The 25,405-nt window shown below is 52.4% G+C and overlaps 1 protein-coding gene across 2 annotated transcripts in view; it reads right to left on the bottom strand.

The window, feature by feature from the left end:
- Nucleotides 1-1,209: 1,209 nt before the first annotated feature.
- The window catches only part of trappc14 (trafficking protein particle complex 14), a 73,742-nt gene continuing 49,546 nt past the window's right edge, over nucleotides 1,210-25,405 (bottom strand). For both annotated transcript variants that reach the window (XM_038786903.1, XM_038786904.1), the window contains exons 3-11: nucleotides 24,975-25,104; nucleotides 22,715-22,801; nucleotides 19,737-19,857; nucleotides 16,006-16,153; nucleotides 14,383-14,465; nucleotides 5,840-6,012; nucleotides 4,637-4,791; nucleotides 2,803-2,999; nucleotides 1,210-1,496 (exon numbers count right to left, since the gene is read on the bottom strand). In XM_038786903.1, coding sequence (XP_038642831.1) covers nucleotides 1,343-1,496; nucleotides 2,803-2,999; nucleotides 4,637-4,791; nucleotides 5,840-6,012; nucleotides 14,383-14,465; nucleotides 16,006-16,153; nucleotides 19,737-19,857; nucleotides 22,715-22,801; nucleotides 24,975-25,104 — 1,248 coding nt within the window. In that variant the 3' untranslated portion in view covers nucleotides 1,210-1,342. The remainder of the gene's footprint in view (nucleotides 1,497-2,802; nucleotides 3,000-4,636; nucleotides 4,792-5,839; nucleotides 6,013-14,382; nucleotides 14,466-16,005; nucleotides 16,154-19,736; nucleotides 19,858-22,714; nucleotides 22,802-24,974; nucleotides 25,105-25,405) is intronic.

The raw sequence follows: 25,405 nt of genomic DNA, 5'->3' as shown, positions 1-25,405 counted from the left end.
CCAATTCAATTTTTCCAATTAAGGGGCAATTTAGCCTGGCCAATCCACCTACATCTCTTTGGGTTGTGGGGGCGAAACCCACGCAGACACGGGGAGAATATGCAAACTCCACACGGACAGTGACCCAGAGCCGGGATTGAACCTGGGACCTCGGCGCCGTGAGGCAGCAGTGCTAACCCACTGCGCCACCGTGCCGCCCTACTGTCACCATTGTTGTGATACCCTTTCAATTCCCCGACTTTATCATAGAATCACAGAATTTACAGTGCAGTTGGAGGCCATTCAGCCCATCGAGTCTGGAGCAGCCCTTGAAAAGAGCTCCCTACACCGCCACCCTTTCCCCAGCAACCCCATCTTGGACGCTAAGGGGAAATTTATCGTAGCCAATCCACCCTAACCTGCACATCTTTGGACTTTGTGGGAGTCCCGGAGGAAACCCACGCACACACGGGGAGGATGTGCAGACTCCGCACAGTCAGTGACCCAAGCCGGGAATCGAACCTGGGACTCTGGAGTGGTGAAGCAACAGTGCTAACCGCTGTGCTGCCGTTGCTGTGGCGGGATTTAACCCGTGCCCCCAGGGCCCCTGCATCGCGAGTCCAGTATCATCATCACAGATCAAGCAGGAACTCACCCGGGGCACTCCACAAAATTAAAGCCCTCCCTCCATCCATTCAAGGGTCTGAAGTGAGAGTTTAGCAGTCTCGAGTCTACTGAAAGCGCGCGCGGCCCCAAACTCTGCTCTGGTGCTTTGGAGTGTCGCATTGGGACGGAGTGTCCGAGGAAGAAACCGTAACTGGACACGACGCAGAGATGGCATCTGGTGTTTAAGGTGCCTTGCTGCGATCCTACACAAACCCTGGACGGGGCGGAACCGAGGTGGCGGAGTTCAATATCTCAACTCCGAATCGTGAGGGGTGATACAATTTGTGACTCCCCCCTCTCTCCCGTGTAAAGCGGACCGTGAACGTGGTTCCGTCTGTGGCCGACCCGTAATACTGGATTCAAACGCCTGCAGCTTTCTCCAACCCGGAACACAATTCTGGTCAAAGGACTCGGATCCCCCCCACCACCCACCCTTCCCCGAGTTGTGAAATGACCCTCGGTCTCTATTTTAACCTGCTTCACCAAAGCATAAGACACAAAACGCACGGCCGAAAGTTTGAGACGACATGGCTGAATGGGATGAGGATGGAAGAGCTTTTTCCCCCCCCCCAGGAAGAGTAATAAGCAATTGCTTTGTGCTGTTCTGCCTCATGCAGAGTTGCTCAGATGTAGCTAGCTTCCAAGGCGGCCGCGTGGCCACATTTCCCCACTTGGTCCCCCTCCCCCGATCCTTCTCCTACTTTACTGGCTCCACCACCAGCACTTTGCACTCGCGTTTGGCGATCTTGTCCACACTTAGCGCCGCTTTCTCCGAGGGAAGGTAGAGCGCCCGGGCGATTGGCGACCCGACGGGGGGAGTGATCGCACGGCGCTCCATCACGCTCCCAGTCCTGTGTGACGAATGCAAGAAATTGTTATATTTTATATTGTTTGCAGCAATGTTATTAAAAAAAACAGGTCTAATGCTGTGATTAAGAGATTGTAAAAGTGAGGTAATCATTGATTTTAACCATTTACTTTTTTTTTTAAACAGATAGTGGGCTAATGAGATATTGTTTTAGGCTTTGGAGGATCCCTGGGATGTAGATAACTTATGAAGGATTGTGTTTTGGATTGTAACCTCTCTGTAACCTCCTCTAGCTGCACAACCCCACCCGAGACGCCAGCGCTCCTCCAATTCCGGCCCCTGGGATCCAGCATTTCCACAGAGAGGCGCAGGGACGGAATTCCGGAACTTCGGGCCCTGGCCGCTGCAGGCACGGCTGCCAGCGGTGGAACGATGGACATCCAAGGTCCTCAAGGGGGGAGGATTGTAGGGGCGCAAGGGCAGCACGGCGGGCAGTGGTTAGCACTGCTGCCTCACAGCGCCGAGGACCCGGGTCCGATCCCTTCTCCCCGTGTCTGCGTGGGTCTCACCCCCACAACCCAAAAGATGTGCCGTGTAGGTGGATTGCCCACACTAAATTGCCCCTTAATTGGAAAAAAAAAATTGGCTAGTCTTAAATTTATAAATGAAATGAAAATGAAAATTGCTTATTGTCACGAGTAGGCTTCAATGAAGTTACTGTGAAAAGCCCCTAGTCGCCACATTCCGGCGCCTGTTCGGGGAGGCTGGTACGGGAATTGAACCGTGCTGCTGGCCTGCCTTGGTCTGCTTTAAAAGCCAGCGATTTAGCCCAGTGTGCTAAACCAGCCCCTCAATTGTCCCTTAATTGAAAAAAAATAACTATGTACTCTAAACTTATTTTTTTTAAAATGTGGGACGCAGAGAAGAAGGGATTTGAAAACAAAGACAAGACTTTTTCAACCAAATCTTAATCAGGATTGCATCGTTTGCCGCACAGTTGCCCATGTGTTTCAAATCACGAGGGATTCTAATCGAGTAAATCAGGAACAACTGTTTCCATTGACCAGAGGGACGTGTTTAATATAATCGGTAAAAGAACTAGAGGGGGAGATGTAGAGCTCTATTTTTTTTTTTTAAACAGTGAGTTATATTCTGGAAGGTGCTGCCTGAAATGGAAGCAGATCCAACAGGAACTTTCAAAACGGGGACTAGGGGAAAAGTCAGCAGGACTATGGGGGGAAAGAGGAGGAATGTGGGAATATTTGAGAACTCTCTCAAAGAGCTAGCACAGACGTGGTGGGTCGAATGGCCCTCTCCCACTGGCTTGTTGCCGTCCGCAGCGTCCTTACCTCATCAGGTGACTGTTGCGCGAAGGCTGCTGATGGGAGAAGGACTGCGAGCGGCCCAGGCTGGTCTGGTGCCGCTCCATCAGGTCCCGCACCGCCGGGCTGCTCGGGCTATTCTTCCGGGAAACCGGCCGGGCCTCGGGGGGAGGGTTCGTCACGCTGGCGGTGAACTGCAACTTCAGCTTCATGTGCTGACTCAGCTGGTGTGAGCGAGAGAGGGGAGACGGAGAGAAAGAGAGAGGGGAAGACGGGGAGAGAGAGAAGGAGGTGGAGAGAAAGAAGGAATGGGGCAGATGGAGAAAGGCGAGATGGTGGGAGAGAGTTAGGGCGGACGAGATGGAGAGAAAGAGAGAGAGAGGGAAGACAGAGATACAGTGAAAGAGAGAGACAGAGGGGAACAGGGAGAAGGGCCAGAGGAAAGACAAACAATATTCAATATCTTGATGCGGAATGATTAAAAATCTCAATCAATTATCCAGATCATTGGTGGTTTAGATAAGAAACACCCAGTTAATTACAGGTAAATATAATCAATATAATCAGACCGCGTTCAACTAATCTCTGCAACGTGAAACCTCCACATTTCACTCCCCACATTGATACAGGAGATATTAACAAAGTGTAAAGTGAACTCGCTGCATTTCTGCAGCTTTATACCCTCCTTCCTTCAGGCGGCATGTCAGGTTCTGGAAGAGGATAGCATCTTGTGGATGGTATACACGGCTGCCACCGTGAGTCGGTGGTGGAGGGACTGAATGCCTGTGGATGGCTAATCAAGTGGGGCTGCTTTGTCCCGGTTGGTTTTAAACTTCTGGAGTGTTGGTGGTGGCAAGTGGAGGGTATTCCATCACACCCCTGAATTATGCCTTGTAGATTATTGGGGAGTTACTCTCCGCAGGATTCCCAGCCTCTGACCTGCCCTGGTAGCCACAGTATTAATGTGGCTGGGTCCAGTTCAGTATCTGATCAATGGTAACCCCCAGGATGGTGATAGTGGGGGATTCAGCGATGGTAATGCCATTGAATGTCAAGGGGCGTTGATTAGATCCTCTCTTGTTGGAGGCAGTCATTGCTTGGCACTTGAGTGGCACGAATGTTAGTTGCCGCTTGTCAGCCCAAGCCTGGATCATAGATCATAGAATTTACAGTGCAGAGGAGGCCATTCGGCCCATCGAGTCTGCACCGGCTCTTGGAAAGAGCACCCTACCCAAGGGCCACACCTCCACCCTATCCCCATAACCCAGTAACCCCACCCAACACTGAGGGCAATTTTGGACACTGAGGGCAATTTAGCACGGCCAATCCACCCTAACCTGCACATCTTTGGACTGTGGGAGGAAACCGGAGCACCCGGAGGAAACCCACGCACACACGGGGAGGACGTGCAGACTCCGCACAGACAGTGACCCAAGCCGGGAATTGAACCTGGGACCCTGGAGCTGTGAAGCAATTGTGCTATCCACAATGCTCTGTGCTGCCCAAATATTGTCCAGATCCTGCTGCATTTGGACATGGACTGCTTCAGTGTCTGAGTCGCGAATGGTGCTGAACATTGTGCCGTCGTCCACAAACATCTGACCTTATGATGGAAGGGAGGTCATTGATGAAGCAGCTGAAGATGGCTGGGCCTAGGACCAGCCTGAGGAACGCCCGCAGTGATGTCCTGGGACTGAGGCGACTGACCTCTAACCTTGGTGCCAGGTATGACTCCAATCGCCTTGGAACAGTTGGCCCAAAAGGTGCGTGTTGTACGTATTTCGAAAATATCTGATTTATTTTAAGCCTTTGAGAAACCGTAACAAGTCTCGAAAACTGCAAAGTTGGGAAATGGCGTTACCTCAAAGAGTCCTGTGCGGAGCACCTGGAAAGCCACTTTGTAGGTCACCGTGCTGCCTTTCTTGCAGTAACCCAAGTGGCTGAGTGGCGTGTGACACACCACCGAGTGGAGGGTGGTCTCGGCTGCACGGAGATCCTCCTCGGACAGCTTCTTACCTAATGAAAGTCAGAATAGCATTCGGAATGGCAAGCGTTCAGGGAAACACAAAGGTACACACCCGCTGGCGGGAAGCAGGCAGAACAGGCCCCACGGCCGCCCCGGTAACAGCCCCCTCGCAACAGGCCATTCAGCCCACTGCTCCATGCCATGTGTCTGTACCCCACACGAGCCTCCCTTTTACCATATCGCATTAACCTTCCCTTGGGTAGGCGGTGAAGTTTCCCCACTAACTTGACTCCTCCCCTTTGTCCCCCCCCCCCACCTCCACCCCACATGGTCACTGTTCCTTTGTGCAGGTTTCCCCCCCACTGAATATACTCTTTTCCTATGAACACATTCTGCAATCCTACTTTTCGCCGACACTCTTCTGTCCTTAATGGCACCAAGAATAGCCCCTTTTCTCCATGACATCTTTGGCGACCTCTCCTCAACTCCGGCCCATCACGGACTTTCCATTCTGCCCCACCCCACCTCTCCAAGTATATATTTCATCGTATTTCTAACCCCCCCCCCCCCCCCAATTCTGTAGAAGGGTCAATGGACTCGAAATATTAACTGTGTTCCTCGCAACACGGATGCTGCCATCCCTGCTGGGTTTATCCAGCATTTATCACCAATCTCATTGCTGCGTTTCAGATTTCACCCTTAGGCCTTGCTACGCTTGCCCATAAATCGACATTATATTGCTGTAAAGGGGGACTTGTCAAAGTCTTCCATCTCGCAATCAGGACAAATGCAAGAATGCCAAATTTCAAACTCTCAGAACAATTTATACTGCGGGTGAAAAGGTTGCTGATTGGGTGGCGAGACGACTCTGATTGGCCCGGGCATTGCTATGGAGAAAGACTCCCAGAGCTCCCAAAGGATGCACAAGGCTTGAACATCGCCATCTCCAACCTGCTCCTTTGCAAACCGCGCTCCACGAGTGGCGCAATTGATTCTGGGACAGCCGCAAAACCCTCGCCCCTCTGCCGTCTGGGAGGCACACGCGCGCGCCCGCCCACCCACCCACGCACGGACACCCACCGCTCGCACAGTGCTCACCCGCCTGCATGTTGAGAGCACTCTCTGGAGTCCACACCAGCCTCACAGCCAGGAAGTCCTGCAGGTTGTTGAGGAGTGTGTATTTGACAGTGAAACGCTTGTAGAGGGTGACGGGCGACTCGCACGCTGCCATCATCACAAACTTGGGACGGTTCAGCTGAATGTTGGGCAGCCTGATTTGGGGGGGGGGGGGGGGGGGGAAGAAAGACGGAAACGGCAGAATAAATATTTCCACTCAACGCCCCGCGCATTCTTATGAAAACCAAAGTCCTCGGGAGCAAAACTTCTCCATTAACCCAGCGGAAAGCAAATAACAGAACAACAATACTCCCAGGAAAGGGCATTGATGTAGTAGGAGCAAAGATTAATTGAGGTCTTGAACATACGAATTAGGAGGAAGAGGCCATTCGGCCTCTCGAGCCTACTCTTGCCATTCAATAAGATCACGGCTGGTCTGATTGCAACCTGAACCTCAAATTCCACCCCTGGTAACCTTTCACCTCTGATAACCTTTCACCCCCCCGTTAATCGAGAATCTATCCAGCTCTGCCTTAAAAATATTCCAAGATTCTGCTTCCGCCGCCTTTTGAGGAAGAGAGATCCAGAGACTCCGTCCTCGGAGAGAAAATATTTCTCCTCATCTCCGTCTTAAAGGGGCCACCCCCTTATTTTTAAACAGTGACTCCCCCCCCCCCCCCCCGCCAGGTTCTAGATTCTCCCACAAGAGGAAACATCCTCTCCACATCCCCCCCCCCCTCTCAGGATCTTAAAGTCGCCTCTGACTCCTCTTCGAATTCGAGCCCAGCCGCTGGGGGGGGGGATGCCAAGAATCATTTCCTCGCACAACGGGACACCCTCCACCGCAAAATAAAGCCGTCAACTGTGGGATCGCTCAGAACAGGAGGTTGGTGTTGGCCAAGGGGTTTAAAGGTCACGGAGACAAAGGTGGCGGGTTGTTGGGAGTTAAGGTATGGATCAGCCCGTGATTTGAATGAACATGCTCGAGGGGCCGAATGGCCTGCTCCTGTTGCCGTGTTCCTGCTATCCTCATCGATTCTCAAACGCCCTGGAGCTCACAGCGAGCTACTTTTGCAAGTGAGTGCTTCGTGAGTAATGGTGTCAGGCGTCTGGCATGGACTCAATGGCCCCCGGCTGCGCTGTAATATTGCCAAGGCTATCACAGTGTTGGAAAGAGGTTTTTCCACCAATCAAAACACTAGGCAGACAGGCCACCTGCTCCCACGCCTTGCTCCCCGCTGCTGAGAGATATTTGACAGGAGCTCTGTTTGTCTCGCTTTCATCTTTATTTGATGTCACCCATGGCTGCAAATCCATAAACGGCCACATGATGGAGCACGTTAACCATGTTGGACTGCCTACCACAGTACCAACAGACATCAATCCGCACAGAACCAACAGACATCAATCCGCACAGAACCAACAGACATCAATCCACACGGAACCAACAGGCATCAATCCGCACAGAACCAGCAGACATCAATCCGCACGGAACCAACAGGCATCAATCCGCACAGTACCTGCAGACGTCAATCCGCACGGAACCAACAGACATCAATCCGCACAGTACCTGCAGACATCAATCCGCACGGAACCAACAGGCATCAATCCGCACGGAACCAACAGACATCAATCCGCACGGAACCAACAGACATCAATCCGCACAGAACCAACAGGCATCAATCCGCACAGAACCAGCAGACATCAATCCGCACGGAACCAGCAGACATCAATCCGCACGGAACCAACAGGCATCAATCCGCACGGAACCAACAGGCATCAATCCGCACAGAACCAACAGACATCAATCCGCACGGAACCAGCAGACATCAATCCGCACGGAACCAACAGACATCAATCCGCACAGAACCAACAGGCATCAATCCGCACGGAACCGACAGGCATCAATCCGCACAGAACCAGCAGACATCAATCCGCACGGAACCAACAGACATCAATCCGCACAGAACCAACAGGCATCAATCCGCACAGAACCAACAGACATCAATCCGCACGGAACCAACAGGCATCAATCTGCACAGAACCAACAGGCATCAATCCGCACGGAACCAACAGACATCAATCCGCACGGAACCAGCAGGCATCAATCCGCACGGAACCAGCAGGCATCAATCCGCACAGAACCAACAGACATCAATCCGCACAGAACCAACAGACATCAATCCGCACGGAACCAACAGACATCAATCCGCACGGAACCAGCAGGCATCAATCCGCACAGAACCAACAGACATCAATCCGCACGGAACCAACAGACATCAATCCGCACGGAACCAACAGACATCAACCCGCACGGAACCAACAGACATCAATCCGCACGGTACAGGCAGACATCAATCCGCACAGAACCAACAGACATCAATCCGCACGGAACCGACAGACATCAATCCGCACGGAACCAACAGGCATCAATCCGCACGGAACCAACAGACATCAATCCGCACGGAACCAGCAGACATCAATCCGCACGGAACCAGCAGACATCAATCCGCACAGAACCAACAGGCATCAATCCGCACGGAACCAACAGACATCAATCCGCACGGAACCAACAGACATCAATCCACACGGAACCAGCAGGCATCAATCCGCACAGAACCAACAGACATCAATCCGCACGGAACCAACAGACATCAATCCGCACGGAACCAACAGACATCAACCCGCACGGAACCAACAGACATCAATCCGCACGGTACAGGCAGACATCAATCCGCACAGAACCAACAGGCATCAATCCGCACAGAACCGACAGACATCAATCCGCACAGAACCAGCAGACATCAATCCGCACGGAACCAGCAGACATCAATCCGCACAGAACCAACAGGCATCAATCCGCACAGAACCAACAGACATCAATCCGCACGGAACCAGCAGACATCAATCCGCACGGAACCAGCAGACATCAATCCGCACGGTACAGGCAGACATCAATCCGCACAGAACCAACAGACATCAATCCGCACGGAACCGACAGACATCAATCCGCACAGTACCTGCAGACATCAATCCGCACGGAACCAACAGGCATCAATCCGCACGGAACCAACAGACATCAATCCGCACGGAACCAACAGACATCAATCCGCACGGAACCAACAGACATCAATCCGCACAGAACCAACAGGCATCAATCCGCACAGAACCAGCAGACATCAATCCGCACAGAACCAACAGACATCAATCCGCACGGAACCGACAGACATCAATCCGCACGGAACCAACAGACATCAATCCGCACGGAACCGACAGACATCAATCCGCACGGAACCAGCAGACATCAATCCGCACAGAACCAACAGACATCAATCTGCACAGAACCAACAGACATCAATCCGCACGGAACCAGCAGACATCAATCCGCACAGAACCAACAGGCATCAATCCGCACGGAACCAACAGACATCAATCCGCACGGAACCAACAGGCATCAATCCGCACGGAACCAACAGACATCAATCCGCACGGAACCAACAGGCATCAATCCGCACGGAACCAACAGACATCAATCCGCACGGAACCGACAGACATCAATCCGCACGGAACCGACAGACATCAATCCGCACGGAACCAACAGACATCAATCCGCACAGAACCAACAGACATCAATCCGCACGGAACCGACAGACATCAATCCACACGGAACCGACAGACATCAATCCGCACGGAACCAACAGACATCAATCCGCACGGTACCAACAGGCATCAATCCGCACGGAACCAACAGACATCAATCCGCACGGTACAGGCAGACATCAATCCGCACAGAACCAACAGACATCAATCCGCACGGAACCGACAGACATCAATCCGCACGGAACCAACAGACATCAATCCGCACAGAACCAACAGACATCAATCCGCACGGAACCAACAGGCATCAATCCGCACAGAACCAGCAGACATCAATCCGCACGGAACCAGCAGGCATCAATCCGCACGGAACCGACAGACATCAATCCGCACGGAACCAGCAGGCATCAATCCGCACGGAACCAACAGACATCAATCCGCACGGAACCAACAGACATCAATCCGCACGGAACCAACAGACATCAATCCGCACGGAACCGACAGACATCAATCCGCACGGAACCAACAGACATCAATCCGCACGGAACCGACAGACATCAATCCGCACGGAACCAACAGACATCAATCCGCACGGAACCAACAGACATCAACCCGCACGGAACCAACAGACATCAATCCGCACGGAACCAACAGGCATCAATCCGCACGGAACCAGCAGACATCAATCCGCACGGAACCAGCAGACATCAATCCGCACGGAACCAGCAGACATCAATCCGCACGGAACCAGCAGACATCAATCCGCACGGAACCAGCAGACATCAATCCGCACGGAACCAGCAGACATCAATCCGCACGGAACCAGCAGACATCAATCCGCACGGAACCAGCAGACATCAATCCGCACGGAACCAACAGACATCAATCCGTACGGAACCAACAGACATCAACCCGCACGGAACCAACAGACATCAATCCGCACGGAACCAACAGGCATCAATCCGCACGGAACCAGCAGACATCAATCCGCACGGAACCAGCAGACATCAATCCGCACGGAACCAACAGGCATCAATCCGCACAGAACCAGCAGACATCAATCCGCACGGAACCAACAGGCATCAATCCGCACAGAACCAGCAGACATCAATCCGCACGGAACCGACAGGCATCAATCCGCACGGAACCAACAGACATCAATCCGCACGGAACCAACAGACATCAATCCGCACGGAACCAACAGGCATCAATCCGCACAGAACCAACAGACATCAATCCGCACGGAACCAACAGACATCAATCCGCACGGAACCAACAGACATCAATCCGCACGGAACCAACAGACATCAATCCGCACGGAACCAACAGACATCAATCCGCACGGAACCAACAGGCATCAATCCGCACAGAACCAGCAGGCATCAATCCGCACGGAACCAACAGACATCAATCCGCACGGAACCGACAGACATCAATCCGCACGGAACCAGCAGACATCAATCCGCACAGAACCAACAGGCATCAATCCGCACAGAACCAGCAGACATCAATCCGCACAGAACCAACAGGCATCAATCCGCACAGAACCAACAGGCATCAATCCGCACAGAACCAACAGGCATCAATCCGCACGGAACCGACAGGCATCAATCCGCACGGAACCAACAGACATCAATCCGCACGGAACCAACAGGCATCAATCCGCACGGAACCGACAGACATCAATCCGCACGGAACCAACAGACATCAATCCGCACGGAACCAACAGGCATCAATCCGCACGGAACCAACAGGCATCAATCCGCACGGAACCGACAGGCATCAATCCGCACGGAACCAACAGGCATCAATCCGCACGGAACCAGCAGACATCAATCCGCACAGAACCAACAGGCATCAATCCGCACAGAACCAACAGGCATCAATCCGCACGGAACCAACAGGCATCAATCCGCACAGAACCGACAGACATCAATCCGCACGGAACCGACAGACATCAATCCGCACGGAACCAACAGACATCAATCCGCACGGAACCAGCAGACATCAATCCGCACGGAACCAGCAGACATCAATCCGCACGGAACCAGCAGACATCAATCCGCACGGAACCAGCAGGCATCAATCCGCACGGAACCGACAGACATCAATCCGCACGGAACCAACAGACATCAATCCGCACGGAACCAGCAGGCATCAATCCGCACAGAACCAACAGGCATCAATCCGCACAGAACCAACAGACATCAATCCGCACGGTACAGGCAGACATCAATCCGCACGGAACCAGCAGACATCAATCCACACAGAACCAGCAGACATCAATCCGCACGGAACCAGCAGGCATCAATCCGCACGGAACCAACAGACATCAATCCGCACGGAACCAGCAGGCATCAATCCGCACGGAACCAGCAGGCATCAATCCGCACAGAACCAGCAGACATCAATCCGCACGGAACCAACAGACATCAATCCGCACAGAACCAGCAGGCATCAATCCGCACGGAACCAGCAGACATCAATCCGCACGGAACCAACAGACATCAATCCGCACGGAACCAGCAGACATCAATCCGCACAGAACCAGCAGACATCAATCCGCACAGAACCAGCAGGCATCAATCCGCACAGAACCAACAGACATCAATCCGCACGGAACCGACAGACATCAACCCGCACGGAACCAACAGGCATCAATCCGCACGGAACCAACAGACATCAATCCGCACGGAACCAACAGACATCAATCCGCACGGAACCAGCAGACATCAATCCGCACGGAACCGACAGACATCAATCCGCACGGAACCGACAGACATCAATCCGCACGGAACCGACAGACATCAATCCACATGGAACCAGCAGACATATTGTTGTCTTAACTGGAGCGGCGGAAGGTCGCAGGGGCAGAGGTCGCGGGGGCAGAGGTCGCAGGGGCTGGGAATGTTGTGGCAAGTAACACACCCGAGTCCCCAAAGCCTTTCCGCCATCTCCAAGATGCACTGCAGCAACTCACCAAGGCTCCCCCAGCAGCACTTACCAAACCCACGGCCTCTACCATCTAGAAGGACAAGAGCAGGAGATACCTGGGAACCCCACCACCTGGAGGTTCCCCTCCCAGTCACTCAACACCCTGACTGGGAAATATATCGGCCGTTCCTTCACTGTCGCCGGGGGCAACATCCTCCCTAACAGCATTGTGGGAGCACCTACACCACAGGGACTGCAGCGGGTTCAAGAAGGGGGCTCACCCACCACCTCCTCAAGGGGCAATTAGGGATTGGGAATAAATTGTCCAGGTTTGGCCAGTGACACTCATCCCATAAATGAATATAAAAAGTCCCCAGAGAATTTTTGGTTTCTTCTCAACTCCAGAGAATATCATAGAATCCCTACAGTGCAGAAGGAGGCCATTTGGCCCATCGAGTCTGCAACGGCCCAGTGAACAAGCACCCTGCCCAGACCCACTTCCTCACCCTAACCCCACCCTTCCTGCGCACCTTTGGACACGAAGGGGAAATGGCCAATCCGCCCTAACCTGCACGTCTTTGGACTGTGGGAGGAAACCGGAGCACCCGGAGGAAACCCACACACACACGGGGGGGGGGGGGGGGGGGGGGGAAATGAACAAACTCCACACAGAGAGTCACCCGAAGCTGGGATTGAACCCGGATCCCTGGCGCTGTGAGGCAGCAGTGCCAACCACTGTGCCCCCTCAACAATTGGAAGATTGAGCAAGCTCAATTTATTCAGACTATTACCCCCGGGACCAATTCAGAGAACCTTTGCTGTAATCTTCCCCCAATGCAAGTATATCCTTCCTCGAATATGGCTAGTAACGTGGTTCACACTATTCCAGGTGTGGTCTCACCGAAACTCTTCAAATTGGACAGTAAGAAGTCTGACAACACCAGGTTAAAGTCCACCAGGTTTGTTTCAAACACGAGCTTTCGGAGCACTGCTCCTTCCTCAGGTGAATGATTCAGGTGAGTGAAGGAGGAAGGAGCAGTGCTCCGAAAGCTCGTGTTTGAAACAAACCTGTTGGACTTTAACCTGGTGTTGTGAGATTTCTTACTGTGCTCGCCCCAGTCCAACGCCGGCATCTCCACATCATGGCTTCAAATTGGAGCAAGACCTCTTTACATTCTCCTCCAATCCCCTTCAACAAAGATTGAGACGCGGAGGGCCAATGGAGTGCTGGTCACGCAGCGTCTTTGGGAACCCCTGCCTCATTTTGTTCCCCAGCCTCTCCTTCCCCTCTCCCGTCCAGTGTCCCACTGTAAAAGTGTGGGACGGATGTTTTTGAAGGGCGAGCATGATATGCTGGTGCGGCAGGCCAGCCCATCCCCAATTGCCCCTCGAGAAGGGGGTGGGTGAGCCGCCATCTTGAAACCGCCGCAGTCCCGTGTAGTGTAGGTACACCCACTGTGCTGTTAGGGAGGGTGTTCCAGGATTCTGACCCAACGACAGTGAAGGATTTCCAAGTCAGATGGTGAGTGATTTTTGGGAGGGGGGGGGGTTGCAAGTGTTGGGAGGGTATATTTGACAGGGTAGGGCCCAGCGTCTGGATAAGGGGGGCAATCATTCAGGACCGAGGGGAAGATAAACTGCACACAACCTTTGGAATTCTCTGCAGGTGCCCGGGGGGGGGGGGGGGGGGGGGGGGGGGGGGGGGGGGGGGGGGGGTTGCAGATGCTCCATCCTTGAAAACGTTTAAGGCTGGGATAGACAGGTTTTTTCGTTTCTCGGGAAATCAACGGATGGGGGAAGGGGCGGGCGGGAAAGTGGAGGTGAAACGCAGGATTAGCCAGGATCTGACTGAATGTGGGTCGGCTCAATGGGCCCTGGTTACTATCTCTGGTTAATTCATAAATAACTGAAACACTCACAAAGCATCACATGGTTAATAGTATGCTTCCTGCTTGGAAACAGTAAAGTGGGAGAGACGGGACTCAGATACCCACCTGTAATGTGTATAGATCTTGTTGTCCAGGGGCAGGTTGGCAGTGGACCAGCACACTATCGCAGTCAAGGGCACTTCCAGACCCTAATCGTGTTTGAAAAGGGGCGAGAGAAGAACAAGAACAAATTACTCCAGCTGGCATTACAGAGGTAGGCAGTGCCAGGACCATTTGCGAAGACGGGGGTGGCGGAATGGCGCAAGTTAATTCTGACCTGATCTACTGCCAAGCGGCTGCCAATGGCAGACAGGAAGAGGCCATCCTGTCTATCAAGTCTATCGCACACCTCACCCTGATGCTTATAGCAACCATATTAGACGGCAATGCTCCCTGCGAGGGGGGGAGGGCGCCAGAGAGGGGGGAGGGCGCCAGAGGGGGGGGAGGGCGCCAGAGGGGGGGGAGGGCGCCAGAGGGGGGGGAGGGCGCCAGAGGGGGGGGAGGGCGCCAGAGGGGGGGGGAGGGCGCCAGAGGGGGGGGAGGGCGCCAGAGGGGGGGAGGGCGCCAGAGGGGGGGAGGGCGCCAGAGGGGGGGAGGGCGCCAGAGGGGGGGGAGGGCGCCAGAGAGGGGGAGGGCGCCAGAGAGGGTGAGCAAGAGAGAGGGCACCAGAGACAGAGAGAGAGAGACGGTTTAACATCCTTTCAAGGTGGAGAGATTTTTGATGGGGCAAGGGTATCAAGAGAAACGGAGGAGAGGTGGGTAAAAATGAGGCCGCGATATGTGAAGGGATAGGCTGGAAGAGGCTGAATGGCCTCGTCTTGTTCCCACTGCTACCAATTAATACATAGAGACGTTACAGCGGAGGAGGCCATTCAGCCCATCGATTATCTTTCCCCATCTTTGTCCGGTTTCACAACAAGATGAAAAATACCCCCCCCCAACGGTTCGGCAACACGCAGTGGACACGGAGTAAAGAATGGCTGTGAAGTGGGAGAGACTGGATTCCAATACCCACCTGTAGTGCGTAGAGAGGAAATGCCGGGGCCATGCCTTCGCTCACTTCAGCACTCGGGGAAGCACTTTAACAGACAGTCCTATAAAATTAGCCCCATTCCCCATCTGGCCCACTGCCGTCTCTCCCAACGCCGCCCCCCCCCCCCCCCAACCCAAAACAATTACCTGCTCTTACCCATTCCCCCTCCCTGTGAACATTTATCCCTTTAGGTGAGCATCTATTGCCCAATCCTAACTGCCCCTTGGGAAGTCGTCAAGCGCTGCGGTCCGTGTGGTGTGTGGGTACACGCACGGTGACATTCTCCGTCGGGGGTCGGGACCCAACCAGCGGCTCAGAGAGCAGTGAAGAGTCGCCCGCGTTGCTGTGACTCTGGAGTCACGTGTAGGCCAGGCCACGTAAGGATGGCAGAGTTCCTCAGTGAACCAGACGGGTTATTACAACAATCTGGTGGTTTCACGATTGGCCAAGTGTTCCGCATTCTGTTCCATAACCCCCCCCCCCCCAGTTGCTGCGGTGGGACTTGAACCCGTGTTGCCAGAACCTGGGCCTCTGAGTTACTAGACCAGCGACATTCCCATTACACCACTGCGCCCCCTTGACGGATTTACTCACAATGTTTCTCCTTTCTATGGAAGCAGTTACTGGCATGAAGCATCGTGATGTGGGTGCCGTACCTCCTTAGTCTCCTGTTGCGGTCGCTCGTGAACCTGGAGCTGGAAGAGGAACGCCTGCTCCTCCAGGGCGCTGAGCTTAGTTGGGAGGCGGCTGGAATCGCCGTCCAGCCTGTAGAACGAAGCCACGGACACGTCGCCCGACTGGTGGCTGCGGGGGAGCAAGACCAACGGCAGAGAAACGGTCAGAAGACCATCACAACATCAACCGCGTGCATTTATATAGCACCCGTCACAAGGATAAACACCCCAGGCCGCGTTACCCAACAAAACCTGACCCCGAGGCACAGAGAGAGCAATTAGGAACGGTGGCCAAAAGCTTGGTCAAAGAGCTAGGTTAGAGGGAGAGAAGAGTGGGTCTAAGACTAGTGTTTTAAACTTAAAGGGCAATTATGGGGGTACAAAGGTTAAAGTGATCTGGGAAATTAGGTTAAGGATTAAGTCAGCAGAGAGTTGCTGTCATTTAAGAGGACACTTCATAACACTCAGCAAAGATACATTCAACTGAGGGAGAAAGTCGGGGAAAAGGATTCGCTATCCGCGGCTAACTAAGGAAGTTAAAGATGCTGTCCAATCGGAAGAAAAAGCGTACAATTCCACAACAATTACTGGCTGGGTCAGCAGATTGGATAGACTATTAAAAAAAAAGCAAAGAACAAGAAATTAGGGTTCGAGAGAAAGTTGGAAATGTAAAATCAGAGTTTCTACAGGTAGTTAAAACAGAAAAAAGTAAACCAATCATTGGCCCACTGGAGAGAGCGAATCAGGAAATTACAATTGGAAAACGAGGAAACGGTGGATGAATTGATTCGATATTTTGCATCTGTCTTGAAAACTCCCCAAAGTTATTGCGAATGAAGAGGTGAAAGAATAGAATAGAACATTACAGCGCAGTACAGGCCCTTCGGCCCTCGATGTTGCGCCGACCTGTGAAACCACTCTAAAGCCCATCTACACTATTCCCTTATCATGGAAAGGGAGGGAAGAATTTAAAAGAACCACAACCACCAGGGAAAGGGCACGGAGAAGATGATCAGAACCAAACGTTGACAAATCCCCAGGTCCTGATGCACTTTGCCCTCGGGTCGGAATAGAAGTGCCTGCCAAGATTGCAAATGCAGAGTTTCATTCTCCAAAATTCCCGAGATTCAGGAAAAGTCCCATCGGATTGGAAAGTAATGAATGCAACTTCTCTGTTCAAGAAAGAGTGGGGTGGGGGAAGAGACAGAGAAAGGAAGAGCTAGCGTCTGTCGTAGGATAAATGCTGGAATCTATTATTAAGGCGGCACTTTGAAAAGCTCAATGCAACCAAGCAGAGTCAGCGTGGTTTTGCCAAAGGGAAATCGGGCTCGATTAATCTTGTGGAGTTCTCAGAGGAGGGAGCAAGCATCACAGGTCAAGGGGAATATGTGGACGTGCTGTGCTTCGATTTCAACAGGGCGTCAGGTGCCAGAGGAAACAGAGAGCAGGCATAAATGGGTCATTTCTGGAGTATCACGGGGATCAGTGCTGGGGTCCCAAATATTTACAGTTTATATCAATGACTTGGATGACAGGACTGAATGCACAGTTGCTAAATGTGTTGACGACACAAAGGTAGATAGGAAAATAAGTAATGAAGAGGGCATAGGGAGGTTGCAAAGGAATATACGGGTGAAATAAGTGGGCACAAATTTGGCAGGTGGAATGTGGAAAAATGTGAACTGTTGATTTTTGGCAGGAAGGATAGACACGCAATAAATACATGTATACTACTTTAATCATAGAATTTACAGTGCAGAAGGAGGCCATTCGGCCCATCGAGTCTGCACCGGCTCTTGGAAAGAGCACCCGACCCACGGTCAACATCTCCACCCTATCCCCATAACCCAGTAACCTCACCCAACACTAAGGGCAATTTTGGACACTACGGGGCAATTTATCACGGCCAATCCACCTAACCTGCACATCTTTGGACTGCGGGAGGAAACCGGAGCACCCGGAGGAAACCCACGCACACACGGGGAGGACGTGCAGACTCCGCACAGACAGTGACCCAAGCCAGGAATCGAACCGGGGACCCTGGAGCTGTGAAGCAATTGTGCTATCCACAATGCTACCGTGCTGACCGCACTTATGAGATACAGAGGGATCTGGGTGTCCTGGTACATGAATCAGGAAAAGTTAGCATGTAGGTACAGCAATGGCACGAGGAAGACAAATTTAATTTATTGCAAGGGGAATGGAATATAAAACGGAGCATGTTTAGCGACCATTGTACCGGGCTTTAGTGGGACCACGTCTAGAGTAGTGTGTGCAGTTATGGCTTCCTTATTTACCGAAGGAAGCCACTGCATTAGAAGCAGTTCAAAGAAAGTTTTCCTGGGATGAAGGGGTTGTCTTATAGAACCATAGTATCCCTGCAGAGCAGGGGGAGGCCATTCGGCCCATTGAGTCTGCAGCGCCCCTCTGAAAGAGCACCCCATCTAGGCCCACGCCTCCACCCTATCCCCGTCACCCCACCTAACCTTTTGGACACTTATGGGGCAATTTAGCACAGCCGATCCACTGAACCCCGCACATCATGGAGGGAAGGTTGAACAGTCTGGGCATCTAGCCAGTGGAGGGGTTACTTTATGGAGACTTTAAGATCAGGGGCCGGTTTAGCACAGTGGGCTAAATAGCTGGCTTGTAAATGGTAGAACAAGGCAGCAGCGCGGGTTCAATTCCCGTACCGGCCTCCCCGAACGGGCGCCAGAATGTGGCGACTAGGGGATTTTCACAGTAACTTCATTGACGCCTACTTGTGACAATAAGCGACTATTATTATTATCATGAGGGAGATTGACCGGCCAAAAGGATGTTTCCCCTTCCAGGAGAGACTAGGAATGGGGGACACCATTAAAAAATATGGGGGGTCTCATTTAAGATGGGAACGAAGGGAATGTTTTTCTCCAGAGGGTTAGGAGTGAGCGGAAAGGGCAGCACAGTGGCGCAGTGGGTTAGCCCTGCTGCCTCACGGCGCCGAGGTCCCAGGTTCGAACCCGGCTCTGGGTCACTGTCCGTGTGGGGTTTGCCCATTCTCCCAGTGTCTGCGTGGGTTTCACCCCCACAACCCAAAGATGTGCAGGGTAGGTTGATTGGCCAGGCTAAATTGCCCCTTAATTGGAAAAATGAATTGGGTACTCTAAATTTAAAAAAAAAGGAGTGAGCGGAATTCCCTTCCGCAGAGGACAGTGGAGGGAGGGTCATTGAATAGTTTTAGGACCGAGTTAGGTATCAAATGGAGCAAGCTCGAATGACCCAGTTCTGTTCCAAATTTGTACGCTCGTGTATATTGATGTACTCAATTCCATGGCTCCGGTTTGGACCTCACTCAGGAACCCTCGTCGTGACGGAACGGGGGTTAACCAGGCCGATATTCCAGCGCGGATCACCGGATAACAATGGGGAGGTCGATAATCCTCTCTACGCCTCTCCCCTGCTGCCCCCCCCCCCCCCCCCTCATCCCCGGTCTGATCGTTGCTGCCCGATTGCCAGAATGAAAACCGCGCTCCTTCCCTCTCCGTTTGGAGGTTGTGCCAACACCAGGAGGATTCCAGACACCCCCCCCCCCCGCCCCCCCCCCCCCCACCCAAACACCGAGCCGATAGGACCAGCCGCATGTTCTTTCCACCTCCTTCCCAATGCCTTATAAACTGCACCTCCCCCCCACCCCCCACCCCACCCAAAAATCACATGGGTACAGCTCTCACCAAACATTGTCCACCAGCAGTACCGAACCATCAGGCATCATGGGCAAGTAGCTGGCATTAAAGTTTGGCAAAATGCGGATATCCTGGATGGAGATCTCCTCCTGGGAGGAGGTGTTTAACACTGTTGGGAAAGAGAGAGAAAGCAGCCCGTTCAGCACCGGAATTGAGACATTAAAGCAGCACTGGCAGACAACAGCCCCACAAAACCCTCCGCGCCATCAAAACCAACACATACAGGAAAGAGGGCCGCTTGGAGGCTGTACGCGCGCGCTCACGTGAAGGGGTTTCTCCTCCGCTGGAGCTTAAACAGCCGGTACGGTATCAGTGGTTAGCACCGTTGCTTCACCAGGGTCCCGGGTTCGATTCCCGGCTTGGGTCACTGTCTGTGCGGAGTCTGCACGTTCTCCCCGTGTCTGCGTGGGTTTCCTCCGGGTGCTCCGGTTTCCTCCCACAAGTCCCGAAAGACGTGCTGTTGGGTGAATTGAACATTCTGAATTCTCCCTCAGTGTACCCGAACAGGCGCCGGAATGTGGCGACGAGGGGCTTTTCACAGTAACTTCATTGCAGTGTTAATGTAAGCCTACTTGTGACACTAATACAGATTATTCTGAAACCCTGTCCCCTAGTTGGGGCTGGTTTAGCTCACTCGGCTAAATCGCTGGCTTTTACAGCAGACCAAGCAGGCCAGCAGCACAGTTCGATTCCCGTACCAGCCTCCCCGGACAGGCGCCGGAATGTGGCGACCTGGGGCTTTTCACAGTAACTTCATTGAAACCTACTCGTGACAATAAGCGATTTTCATTTTCATTAGTTCTAGATTCCCCAGCCAGGAGGAAACGCCTCCCAGCATCTACCCTGTCAAGGCCCCGTTGGAATATTATACGTGTCACCTTGGAGGCAAGGACTGCTGCACCCTGGGCTGGCCAAGGAGGACGCAGCCACTTCCTGAGGAGGTCAGGTCAGTGGGTGCTGCTGCCCCGAATCAGCAGAAAGCAGAGGCAGAACACGAACACCCTGACCAGGCTGATAGCCTGGGACCGGAGGCCGACACTAGTACGCTTTACAACTCCAAGCAAGCAATGACAAACCACCAGACCACGTTAAACCGTGAGGATTTATGACCCAATCTCGGGTTGTATTCCCAGGAATTTCGTAAGTTTTAAAATAAAATGTATTTTTATAAAGTTAGAGTACCCAATTCATTTGTTTCCCAATTGAGGGACAATTTAGCAATTCCTCGGGGCGGCACTGTGGTGCAGTGGTTAGCACTACTGCCTCGAGTACCCGCCGAGGACCTGCGTTCGATCCCAGCCCCGGGTCACTGTCCGTGAGGAGTTTGCACATTCTCCCCGTGTCTGCGTGGGTCTCACCCCACAACCCAAAGATGTGCAGGTTAGGTGAATTGGCCGTGAATTGGGGCAGCACGGTAGCATTGTGGATAGCACAATCGCTTCACAGCTCCAGAGTCCCAGGTTCGATTCCCGGCTGGGTCACTGTCTGTGCGGAGTCTGCACATCCTCCCCGTGTGTGTGTGGGTTTCCTCCGGGTGCTCCGGTTTCCTCCCACAGTCCAAAGATGTTCAAGTTAGGTGGATTGGCCGTGATAAATTGCCCTTAGTGTCCAAAATTGCCCTTAGTGTTGGGTGGGGTTACTGGGATAGGGTGGAGGTGTTGACCTTAGGTAGGGTGCTCTTTCCAGGAGCCGGTGCAGACTCGATGGGCCGAATGGCCTCCTTCTTCACTGTAAATGCTATGAAATTGCCCCTTAATTGGAAAAAAAGAATTGGGCACTTTAAATTTTAAAGAAAAAAAACAAGACCTCCCCAAGATAAGGCAGTCGGGTACAAATCCCAATAGGGAATTCACAGGAACCACATTAACCTGTGTGAATATGGAACTCGCTCCCACAGGGAGTGGTTGAGGTGAACTGGTGAACATTTTAAGGGAAAGCTGGATAAACACACGATGGAGAAAGGACTCTGGCTCTGGGAGAAGAGAGAGATGAAGAGCAGGACACTGGACCTATGGCTTGTTTTTGTGCTTGGTATTCTGCGTCAGTCTTTCCCGGTGTAAGATTAAATGACAGCTCAGGTTTAGCTTTCCTGTTGGGGCTGGTTTAGCACAGGGCTAAATCGCTGGCTTTGAAAGCAGACCAAGTCAGGCCAGCAGCACGGTTCGATTCCCGTAACAGCCTCCCCGAACAGGCGCTGGAATGTGGCGACTAGGGGCTTTTCACAGTAACTTCATTTGAAGCCTACTTGTGACAATAAGCCATTTTCATTTCATTTCTGACTGGCCTACGCTTTGAAGATTATAACATGGGAACCAGGAGACTGATAGAAAGTTGCCGAGGGCCCGTGGAGATTGAAATATTGAGCGGGGAACTACTATGCTACCCTGCTTATCAAATGTCTTTTTGGAAGTCCACAGCCGCATTACCCTAGGGACTTGAGGCTGTTTTCGTTAGAAGAAGGTTAAGAGGTGACTGAATAGAGGCATACAAGATGATCAGAGGATTAGATAGGGTGGACAGTGAGAGCCTTTTTCCGTGGGTGGTGATGTCCAGCACGAGGGGACATAGCTTTAAATTGAGGGGAGATAGATATAGGACAGATGTCAGAGGTAGGTTCTTTACTCAGAGAATAGTAGGGGCGTGGAATGCCCTGCCTGCAACAGTAGTGGACTCGCCAACACTAAACGCATTCAAATGGTCATTGGATAGGCATATGGATGATAAGGAAATAGTGTAGATGGGCTTTAGAATGGTTTCACAGGTCAGCGCAACATCGAGGGCCGAAGGGCCTGTACTGCGCTGTAATGTTCTATTGTTCTGATTCAAATGGGTTCAGACCTGGCACCATGCAACATGATGCCCCTGCTCGGAAATCGGATTTTTACAGTGCGAGCGACCCGCTGCCGATGTGGAAGGGGACCGTTCGGAAAACCTGAAATTGCCACAAAGTGCATCGACGGCATTACCTTTGATAACGGTTAGCTGCTTCCCCGACACGTTCAGCTGTCGACACTTGACTGTCGGAGGCGGTAGCACGGTCAGCAACGTGCTCACTGAGGAGAGTCGGGGGTGGAGGGTACAAGAGGCATTAAAACAAAGAACAAACGACTATTAGCACACAATCAAAAAATACAGGAGAGGGTTAGGTAAAACCTGAACTTGGACAGAGACACAAGACAAGCAGGCATTCGCTCCGCCAGATACCCGGCTCCACTGACGTCAGCAGAGCTGCGTGTCAGGCACGTGGTATAGCTTGTTCTCGCCTGTCGAGATCACCCTCCTCCTCACCCCCCCACCCTGCACACTCACCCTCCTCCCCCTTCTCACCCCCACCCCACCCTGCAGACTTTATATAGTCACAGGCAATCATCTTTTCTTTGCATCCAAGCTCCCCTTTCAATTGTACTCAGCCCCCCAGAGGGAAAAAAATCTAATTTCTGACAACACTATTTAAACGAGTCTGGGGTTTTAGACAGCGGGGGGCCACTCGGCCCATCGCGTCTGTACTACCCCGTTGCAAGACCACTTACTCCCACACCACAATCCTGCCAATCTCTCATCCTGCCCAAAACCCTTCCCAGAATAATTGAATTGCCGTCCGCCGGCTCTCCAGATTGAGCGTTCAAGAACGCCAACTCCTTGCGAAGCCAGGTGGAGCAAGAGGGAAGCAGGCACCAATCTTTTCACTTCATACTGGATTCAGGGCGGCACGGTGGCGCAGTGGGTTAGCCCTGCTGCCTCATGGCACTGAGGACCCGGGTTCGATCCTGGCCCCGGGTCACTGTCCGTGTGGAGTTTGCACATTCTCCTCGTGCCTGCGTGGGTTTCGCCCCCACAACCCAAAGATGTGTAGGTAAGTGGGTTGGCCATGCTAAATTGCCCCTTAATTGGGAAAAACAATACTGGATTTATTCACAGAGCACAGCTTTACATACATCTGCCTCCTCCCTCACCAATCTCAGAGGATTATAGAATGGGAGGAGGTGACAAAGATTGCAGGGTGGGCGAGGGATTTGAAAACCGGGGAATTTACACATCCACCTGTTGCTGGACCGGGAACCAATGACAGAGTGAAGAGTGTCGATGGGGTTCGGTGCAAGTTGGGATGCCGACGACAGAGCTTTAGATGGGCTGATTGTCTGGAGGATGGGAGGTGGGACGTGAGTTTAGAGAGCAGAGAAAACATGGAGGGTGCAGGTAAGTAAAGCGTGCATGACGCTATCAGTGAGCAGCTGGGCGGAGACAGGGATGGAGGTGGGAATAGGCGGCAGAAGGGACACGGGATCTGCAGCTCAGCTCAATGTCATGTGACAGTACCTTTAAGAAATGGGTTTTTATTACTGCAGTGATGTCAGAGAGTGGGTGGAGCTGGGCTGTCAGCTTTTTACTTTCGTTTTAGAGCAGGCTGCAGGGTGTGTTTTAGATTCGTTTCCGGTGTTGGAGCTGAAACCAGACAGAGCAGGTGTACTGCTGTTCTCTCTGCCATCAAAAGACTATCTCTTGATCATTTGGTGAATTCAGAATTAGAAATGTTCTCAGTAGTGAATATCAACCTAATGTGCTTCTGTTGAAAGGTGTTTTAAGTCGTATGGATGTTAAAAGGAAAGCTTAAAGGATTACTTAGTGTTGTATTCTTTGGGAGGTGTATTTGAATTGATGGTTGCTAAGATGTTCACTGTATGTTTTAAAAAGGTTAACTTGAGTTCACGGAATAAACATTGTTTTGCTTTAAAAAAATACTTTTCCATTTTTGCTGTCCCACCCCTGTAGAGTGGGCCGTGTGCTCCCCATACCACAATCTAGTAAAGGTTGTGGGTCAGGTGAACTCCATGATACACTTTGGGGTTCTCTAAACCCTGGCCCATAGGGATAAGCACGACAATGAGAGATCTCTTCCAACAGCCTCTCCTTAACCCTTTTCCTCGTCCTTTGTGGAGCTCAAAAGCAGGATGATGGCAGAGATTCACCCTCGTCGCACACGGGACAGCGCGCGGGTTCTGTACACGGACCCACAACAGTCTGATAACCAGCGCACAAGAGTGGAAGTGTTTCCATTTCTCAGCGCAGACACCTTTAATGTTGATTAGGGTCAAGAACAAAAGAAATCATTCTATTTGCACCGCCCTTGATATTTTTGCAAACATACTCGGCTTTAATCCTCCTGCTGAGAGTCTGGAACATTCCGGACTCTGATTGCAGTGGTCACACTCGCCGCCGTTCACATACCTTGGGCTTTGAAGGTGTTTTGATCTTCTCGGAACATTTGGGAGGGATTGCGGTTCTGGAGGATGGTCAGGTACCCGTGCTCCCGGACTTCTGCTTTTTCCTGATCCTGTTTCCACACAGTCACAATGATCTGCAATTCAACAGATGGGTTCAGTCAGGATACCAGAGTACGCAAGGGGCTGGAGGGTAGAAAAGGAGAGGGAAAAGAGAGAGAGAGTGAGTGTAAGAGGAAATGGGGAAACAGAGTATGGCAGGAAGGGGTGAGAAAGAGAGAGGGAGGGAGGGACGGTGGAAGAGAGAGGGAGGGAGGGACGGTGGAAGAGAGAGGGAGGGAGGGACGGTGGAAGAGAGAGGGAGGGAGGGACGGTGGAAGAGAGAGGGAGGGAGGGACGGTGGAAGAGAGAGGGAGGACGGGGAGAGAGAGGAGGGAG

This window comes from Scyliorhinus canicula, chromosome 29, assembly GCF_902713615.1.
Source record: "Scyliorhinus canicula chromosome 29, sScyCan1.1, whole genome shotgun sequence".
Lineage (NCBI taxonomy): Eukaryota > Metazoa > Chordata > Chondrichthyes > Carcharhiniformes > Scyliorhinidae > Scyliorhinus > Scyliorhinus canicula.
Note: the sequence above shows the minus strand (reverse complement) of the source record. Positions and strands in the feature narration are given on the sequence as shown.